The sequence below is a fragment of the Lactuca sativa genome, chromosome 6 (assembly GCF_002870075.4).
Source record: "Lactuca sativa cultivar Salinas chromosome 6, Lsat_Salinas_v11, whole genome shotgun sequence".
NCBI classification, from domain to species: Eukaryota; Viridiplantae; Streptophyta; class Magnoliopsida; order Asterales; family Asteraceae; genus Lactuca; species Lactuca sativa.
This window is the reverse complement of record NC_056628.2, coordinates 65,075,042-65,084,494: the sequence shown is the minus strand read 5'-3', so window position 1 is coordinate 65,084,494 and position 9,453 is coordinate 65,075,042. Positions and strand designations below refer to the sequence as shown.

Here is a 9,453-nt window from a genome sequence, read left to right as displayed (position 1 = left end):
AATTTTTAACACATACCAACATAAAAGCTAAACAAAGCCTTTTGTTATGCCTCTTTTCATGGAAAAGTCCATTCATCTTTCCATACACAACAAACAAAATTACTATTACGATTTGTACATCATGCAATATTATTTGAATTCCGTTATCTATGTATACATGTTTGCAACCATATCCACAGTAAACATGGACAAATTTGGATGGAACAAGACCCATGAATCACATTGAAAAGTCTTCATCCCTAAGTACTATTCATAAATTGATGTGACTAATGTACAAATGTTTTACCATAGGGTACGACCACACATGTGCATGTAAATCCTTTTACGGATTTTCGAAATGACATCTCGAATTCTAATTTAATGCATAACACACATCAAGCCAAACAAGAACATTAACCACAAGTGTAGCATGATTGAGCCTTGAGAGATCGTTCATACGGAAATAAATCATATCCAACCTCATTCCTTCATGTTTACGTCACCTTTTTCTATTTTCCACAATGACATTTATCTTATATATGATCACTATGTTGACACTTAAAATTTTGGATTTGTAATATTACAAATGTGTAAAAACAAAATTTGTTGAAAGAGAAAATAATCAAATGCATAAACATTTGTCGTATGGGTATGTGATCGAAAATCGTTGTATTGCATTGATATTTCTTGAAGCATTGCTCTACACATGTTTTTTTAGATGTCATAGATCATACCTAATAATCTTGCAATGCATTATGGTATTTGCTATGATAAAGCTTGCTATCTAGAAGTTGTTTTTCTAGGTTTGAATGATAAACTCCAAAATTTTCACCACACTTGGTGAGGAGCAACTCAATTTTTATTGGGAAATTGGTATAAAAACCATTAATTGTAGTTTGACCATTGTATTGAAATAATCTTTTTTTTTTTTTTTTTTTTTTTGGGGGGGGGGGGGGGGGGGGGGTGGGGGTGGTCAATTAAACCATTCAAGAATTCTTTTTAGTGTATTTGAGCCATTTTCGCGGTTTCTAGATAATTAACTGGTAATCAATAGGTGACTTCATGAGTTATGACTTGGGTTTCTATTGAAGAGGTGGAACCAAGTGTAAATCACAAAAAAAGAAAAAGAGGAAATTACATAAAGGGTCCCTATAGTATAATAAAACTAGCAATTTTGACCTAAGCTTTTATTTGTTAGAAGGCTCGTCCCCATGATTTTAATTTCTTTTGGAGTTGGTCTCACTGTCGTTAAATTTTAACTATATTTTATGTTTATGTGTTTTGAATTACTAATTATCTTTGGACCATATACGAAAGTGTAAATATACCATGGGGGACAAAGTAGTAATTAGTAAGTATTTATTGCTAAACTACTTTTTTTTATAAACTATATTTAAAAAAAGAGTAAATTACTGAAATCGTCCCTATGATTTGGTAAAAATTGCATGTTTGGTCTCTAACATTTTTTTTTGCATTCGGATCGTCCCCGTGGTTTGATTTTGTTGCGTTTTTCGTCCCTATGGTTTGGTTAAAATTGCACGTTTGGTCCCTAACTTTATGTACGTAAGGGACGAAAAACACAACAAAAACCAGATGGACGATTCGATTGCAAAAAAAAAAAAGTTAGAGACCAAACGTGCAGCTTTGAGCAAACCATAAGGACGATTTCCATAATTTACTCTTAAAAAAATATCCATTTTATTTTTCCATTAAAAGCTAATTAAAAATAGAAATACAATGGTACTTTTACATTTCCCACTTTCATGTTTATTGATCTAAGTACTCTCTTTTAATTCCAACACCCATGTACATGATGTATTCATTTCAAATTGCTTCTAAGTTTATTGTAATTAGACGAATGTCCGTGTGTTCCGCATAAACATCTATATAGTTGAAGTTTTTACAAATATATGTTTTTTTAATATAGCAATAACGTTGTTGTTAAATTTGATATAATAATTTTATACTAAATTGATATAATGTATTGATTATTTTGAATTATATGATAATATATACATCTATTATAATTATATAATCTCAATCGTTTGAATGACTTCTACCCGCGAGTTACACATGAATAAAATTATATATATTATATGATTTAATGTTATTTATAGTTGTTATTATTAATTAATTTTTAAAAATTTATTTGCTTCATGTTTTAAATTTTATCATTATAATTATTTAAAACATCAAAAATTGTTTTTTGATTTTAAAGGTAACAATATAATCTTTCATATATAGTTATTTTTAACTATTGTTATTGTAAGTTATTTTAAGCTACTTATTTGAAAACTTTTAACGATTATAAAAATATATTTAGGAAACATTTTTAGTTAAATTGATATTACAATTTAGTTTTTGTATTTATCACTTTTAACTATTTACAAAATATTCTTTGTTTTTTAAGTGGAACCGAAATTTATATTTAGTTTTTACATTTATCACTTTTTTATTATTTTATCCAAACCGTTCAAAAGTTGTAGCTTTAAACTGATAATGATTTACATACAACAACATAATAAATCTAATAAATTAAGTATAACATGTTAAAAGTTAAAGATATAACTTTTATAAGTAGAAGTAAATATATTATTTTAAAATTGAAATTTAGTATATTTATGATTATATTTTAGGTTTGATATTTATTTAACCTTATTAATCTACTTATAATCATTATTAGAAAAACACTATAATTAATCAGTTTTAACTATTTACAAAATATTCTTTGGGTTGTTTAAGTTAAACTAAAATTTATATTTAAGTTGACACTGTAATGTTATATTCAAATTAATAATTTAAGTACTTTATATAAATTGTTCAAAAATTGTATCTTTAAAATGATAATGGTTTACATCCAACAATATATTAAAAATAATAAATTAAGTATAATATGTTAAAAATTAAAAAAAATTCACTTAATAAGTAGAAGTAAAGATCTTATTTTAATATTGAAATTTAGTTTATATAGTATATGACCACACTTTAGGTTTGATATTTATTTAACCTTATTAACCAACTTATAATTATTATTAGAAAGAAATTGAAAAGTCATGAGAGTTTCAAATGAATGTGGTGAAAGGAAAAATGCTTCTATTATTATATAGCCCGCGCGTTGTGTAGAAACACTTATATAGTTGTAATCTTTACAAATATATGTTTTTTTTAATATAACAATAACGTTGTTGTTAAATTTTATATAATAATTCATATACTAAAGTGATATAATATATTGATTATTTTGAATTATATGATAATATATACATCTATGGTAACTGTATAATCTCAACCGTTTGAATGATTTTTATGCGCGAGTTACTCATGAATAAAATTAAATATAATATATGGCTTAATGTTATTTATACTTTTTGTTATTGTTAATTAATTTTTTAAAATTTATTTTCTTAACGTTTTAATTTGTATCATTATAATTATTTAAAACATCAGACATTGTTTTTTGATTTTAAAGGTAACAATATAATTATTTATATATAATTATCTTTAACTATTGTTATTGTAAGGTATTTTAAGCTACTTATTTGAAATTTTTAACGATTATACAAATATCTTTAGGAAATATTTAAGTTAAATTGATATTATAATTTAGTTTTTGCATTTAGCACGATAATTTATCACTTTTAACTATTCACAAAATATTCATTGGAGTTTTTAAGTGGAAATGAAATTTATATTTAAGTTGACAATATAATGTTATATTTAAATTAACAGTTTAAGCATTTTGTCCAAACTGTTCCAATGTTATAGCTTTAAATTGATAATGGTTTACATACAACAATATATTAAATCTAATAAATTAAGTATAATATGTTAAAAGTTAAAAACATAACATTATAAGTAGAAGTAAATATATTATTTTAATATTACAATTTAGTTTATTTATGATTACACTTTAGGTTTGATATTTATTTAACCTTATTAACCAAATTATAATCATTATTAAAAACACACTACAATTCATCACTTTTAACTATTTACAAAATATTATTTGAGTTGTTTAAGTTAAACTAAAATTTATATATAAGTTGGTCCCATAATGTTATATTTAAGTTTATAATTTAAATATTCCATACAAATTGTTCAAATGTTGTAGCTTTAAAATGATAATGGTTTACATTCAACAATATATTAAAACTAATAAATTAAGTATAATATGTAAAAAGTTAAAAAAAACATAACTTTATAAGTAAAAGTAAAGATATTATTTTAATATTGAAAATTAGTTTATGTATGATTGCACTTTAGGTTTGATATTTATTTAATCTTATTAACCAAATTATAATTATTATTAGAAAGAAATTGAAAAGTCATGGGAGTTTCAAATGAATGTGGTGAAAGGAAAAATGCATGAGAGTTTCAAATGAATGTGGTGAAAGAGAAAATGTTTCATTTATAATATAGTATGATTGCATTAAATAGAGTCACTTATATATCATTTTAAATTTCTATACCTCTATTTTCACGGTAATTTAATAGGTGATAAGCCGTACGTAACATTTTTTAATCATACATAACAAATTATGTTTTATACAGTTGTATAGTACAATCATCTAAAACATAAATTGTTGTGTATGACTAAAAAATATTGTGTACAAATTATCACCTTATTTTAATGATCAATATGTTTTTATTTGTTTTGTTGCTTAGAACATTGTGTATAGACAACTAATTATAACATCATTTTGGTGCCACCTCATATGACACATCACCAATGGTGACACAAAGTGGGGAAATTGTCACCACGTTAAGAGAATATTATAACACCGACTTTTTTCCATTTTATAAATTCTTTTTTTATTTTTTTTCCGAATTTCTTTTTTTATTAAAACAAATATATTTTAAATGAAACATAATATCTAAATAAAATATAATGTTTAAAAAATAAAAATAACATGGCATTTAAATTACAAATTAACATCCAAATTAAAAAAAAACATTACAATACCAAAAAACCATATTTTATTTTCCTAAACAACGCTATTCGTTATCGTTACCATCGAAGATATAATCCGTCAAGTCCTCTCGAGCTTGTCTGTGTTTATTTGCGTCCTGAATATCAATGACTCTATGCAAATATTTTGTTGTTCCTGGTTGAAATTAAACGTGTCTGGGCTCCGTTGGGATATAGTGTGCAATATTTCATCTTTTATCCTCTACTACCATGTTATGCATTATGATACATGCATACATGATATATCATAGAATTTAAGTCCAATGGGTGTGTCGCATGTTCAACTATGTGCCACTTCGCCTTTAGCACTCCAAAAGTACGTTTCACATCCTTACGTGATCCTTCTTGTCTTCTCTTGAATAATTTATCTATTTCTTCAAACCGGGTGTTGGAATGCCTTCACGAATGTGGAATACGGAGGATATATTCCATCTGTAAGGTAATTTTCAAACTTGTATTCGTTTCTATTCACTGTGAAAGGAGCATCCGGTGCCTTTCCATTCAAAAGACTGTCGAATATCGACGAATGATCAAGAACGTTGACATCCTTGTTGGAACCCGCGCCCCAGAAAAATGCATGCCAAATACATAAATCTTGAGAAGCAACAACCTCTAAAACCAACGAAGACAAACCATGATGACCACTTGCATACTTTCCTTTCCATGATACTAGGCAATTTTTCCATTTCCAGTGCGTGCAATCAATGCTTCCAATCATTATGGGAAACCCATGTCTTTGTTCATGTTCTGCATAAAGATCTTGCGTATCATGCAACGAAGGTTTATACATCTCCGAATGTTTCAACAACACCTTCTGACAATCTATACAAACTTTCCTGTGTAGTTCCTTCGGGCATTCTCATATAGTCGTCCATGGTGTCGAGTGACTCCTCCATAGCCATCAAACGAATGGTCACATCACATTTTTGCAACGTTGTAAATCATCGCCTACCTCTAGCATCATGTCTTAGTTGAAAAAATGTATACCCTAACATATATTAACCATGGTTTAAAAATATACTACATTTGTATTAAAATTAAAGAAACATGTAGTACATTTGTATTTAAGATTAAAGAAATGATACCGTCTTTTCAAGGCGTTGACGATCCGTAGGAACACATTCCTACTCAAACGAAATCTTCTTTTGAAGTCCTTCTACCTGTATACACAATTATCCGCAAAGTAATCACGATATAGACGTTCGTGTCGTTCCTTGTGATTTTTATTTAACAACACACGTCTTGTTAGTAACGAGGTTGGGTCTGGTTGTAACATCTCGTTGGTGTAACAATGGTACATCATAGTGAAGAATATATCATCACAATCATCATCGAATGAGTCAGAAGGATCCATAGTTTTTTTTTTAAGATAATTGAAATTGTAGAGAGAAAGAGAGGAATTGTATAAAAAAGTTGTAAATAGATAGTAGGTATTTATAGGTAAAAAAAGAATTAATTTTTTTAATTAAATTTGACCTTGTCAAACGGTTCAAATGGTCGAAATTTGTTCATTTCATCCGGTCAAGACGACAACGAGATGCACCGCGACGTGATACAACGAGAATGGGCGGGGGGGGGGGGGGGGTGTTTATCTCGTTATGACTTCATTAAGGCTCCTCCACGTCAACCATAACACCGTTTTATTACCATATCCACAGATCAATTATTGTTTTCAAATATAAGCAACAAAACTAATGAAAATAAATTGACTACCGGAAGATACGATGGAAATAAGAGGCATACATTAATAGAATGAGATATAAGCCACTACATTTAATGTAGTTATAATAACCTTAGAAACAATTTGAAATAAACACACCATAGATGTTAGAATTAAAAGAGAATACTTACATGAAGTTACATTAAGAAACATGAAAGTGAAAATATTAAAGTACTAGTTGTGAGACCCATGTATCATATGAGTTAATTTAAAAAAAAGTTAAATATAATGGTCTAAATATTTGAGAATTTTAAATTTATAAGAAAATAAAAAAATAATGAATTATTAAAATTGAAATATTTTTTTTTATCTTTTAAATTTAAACAAATAATTTGAATGAATAAACAAAAAAAACTATTGAGCTTTAATTTGATAATTTTGAAATTAGAAAATAAGTCCATTAATGAAATTAATATCAATTTATTACTACATTTATTGTAATTATTATATTAATATTATGTGAAATATAATAAATAAGAAAACTCATAAAATGACGTATGGAAAAAATTAATTCAAAATAACCACAAAATGATATTTGACAAATTGAATGAGAGTGTGACATGTGAAAAAAAAAATCTTCATTTATTAGAGTAGATGGTTGTATTTCTAGTTTTAATTAGTTTTTAAAAGAAAAAGAAAATGGATATTTTTTGGAAATACTTTAATTAGAAAGCTGTTTAGTAATAAATAGAGTTATTGACATAAAAGCCCCAAAAATGTACACAAAATGTTCGGTTATGTCCAAAGTCTATTTTTTGCTGTGTTAATGCCTCAAATACCAGAAAAAATTTTCATTTGTGCCCCATGGTCGACATTTACCTTCAATAGCCGGTTATCCAAGCTAAATGGCATTGAATGAGCCCATTCTTGCTGATGTGGAGCTAAGGTGGTTGTCACGTCAACTGTTGAATACTTTAACTAAAAAACATGGAATTAGGAATAAGAAATGGAGTTGAAAGTATTCGAACATGGGTTTCCTCCTTAAATTCCTAACGCCTTACCAGTTTCGAAACCCAAGGTCTCCAAATCATGTTGGTAAGCCATTTGTTTACGTTTTGGGAGGCATAGGTTCGAAACCTGGCGTCTCCAAATCCTCTGTTTATTTTTTTATGTGGAAGCAAATCAACAACGCTGACTTAGCTCCAAGTCAACAACTCGTCAAAGTTAAACAAGGGTAACCGGCTATTGAAGGTAAAAACCGGTCATAAGGCAAAAATGAACAATTTTTCTGGCATTTAAGGCATTAACGCACTAAAAAACGTACTTGGGACATAACCGAATATTTTATGTAAATTTAGAGGGTTTTATGTCAATAACCCTAATAAATATTTAGCAATTACAAAATTGGCCATTGTGGTATATTACATTTTCGGATTTGGTCCAAATGTAAAAATCTTATTTAAAATAATAAACATAAGTTAAACTTAACCAAACTTTCGAAGAAATTAAAATCATAGGGAATGCCTTGTACAAAATAAAAATAATATTAATAATAGTAATAATAATAATAATAATAAACTTAGATCAACATTACTAGTTTTTTTTTATAAGACCGGAACATATACTTATATTCTTTCCCTTACTTTTTCTATGTCATATGAGTTTTTTATTTATCCATCTTTCATTCATCAAAAGCTAGAAAATCGACATCTTTCATTATCTTTTTTTTTTTTTTTTTTTGTAAAATATATTTTATATAAATATTATATATGGAATTAAAAACCATGAATTTTGATATATTTTTATAATTTTTTAGTATATATAATTTAATAAATATTAAAAAAATGAAAAAAAAAACAATTAATATCATGAGGAATGAAAAAGGGCGAGTTAACCTCCCCTCACCCTTTCCCCACACCGGCTGAACCGCACCCCCAGTGTAGTGTAGTTGGGCACTGTTTCCTTTTCCATACTACTAAACCACATCACACCTCTTTGCATAACATGGAGACCATTTATATTATAATTTACTTTTTATAGTGAATTAGGTATGGTTTCGCTACTTCAAAACATACCAAGTCATGAAACCGCCCGTTGATTACTTGTTAGGTCATAGGTATATCCATCTTTTATCTTTCACTTTTTGAATGTCACATTAGTTTTTTACTCACTCACATTTCACTCACCAAAATGCAGAAAATTGTGACTTTTCATTTTTTTTTCTAAATAAAAATAATTGATTTATAATATTTATAATTCAAAAAATAAATATAACACATTAAAAATGATTAATAAACTTACAAATTAATTAAAATAAAAATATTTCATTACTTCAAATAAAAATTACATAAAAAAACAAAGATTAAAACACAAACCCAGAAAACAACCAAGATTTAAAAAAAAACACAATCTATATTTAAAAAAACGAAACGATCTATGAGAAATATTTTTATAATGATCTCACTTTTCTCCAAAACTAGCTCGATGGGCGATCTCGAAAGATGATCGGGGTTTTCCATCAAGAACTTATTATCGTCTAGATTTTGCTTTTCCGCATGCTCCTTCATTATTTCGGCTTAATTTTCTTTGTTGAATGCCAAACGTTAAGCGAAATTCAGATTGTATTAATCAAATATCACCGTCATTTTTCGCATTTCGTCTGCATCCATGCTGAAATCCGATGCATTGGAAGAAGCCCTTTTCCCCTTCCGTTTTGCTTTGTCCCTACCCATCTGTTAGACAAATTCTTCTAGCTCAAGTTTGTCCTTGTCATTTAAATCTAGCTTGATACGAGCATCAGAAGAAATTACGTATCCACTGGAGCCCCTTTTTGTTATTTTTGATT

General features: G+C 27.5%; 1 protein-coding gene across 1 annotated transcript; it reads right to left on the bottom strand.

Annotated features, from left to right (window-relative positions):
• Positions 1-5,324: 5,324 nt before the first annotated feature.
• Positions 5,325-5,738, bottom strand: LOC111897695 (uncharacterized). Its single transcript, XM_023893642.1, has one exon. The coding sequence runs from the start codon at positions 5,736-5,738 to the stop codon at positions 5,325-5,327; it is 414 nt and encodes a 137-aa protein (XP_023749410.1).
• Between the last annotated feature and the right edge of the window lie 3,715 nt (positions 5,739-9,453).

Excerpts from the sequence above, each read along its gene's own strand:
- LOC111897695 (XM_023893642.1), bottom strand. The coding sequence starts at position 5,738 with ATGTATAAACCTTCGTTGCATGATACGCAAGATCTTTATGCAGAACAT.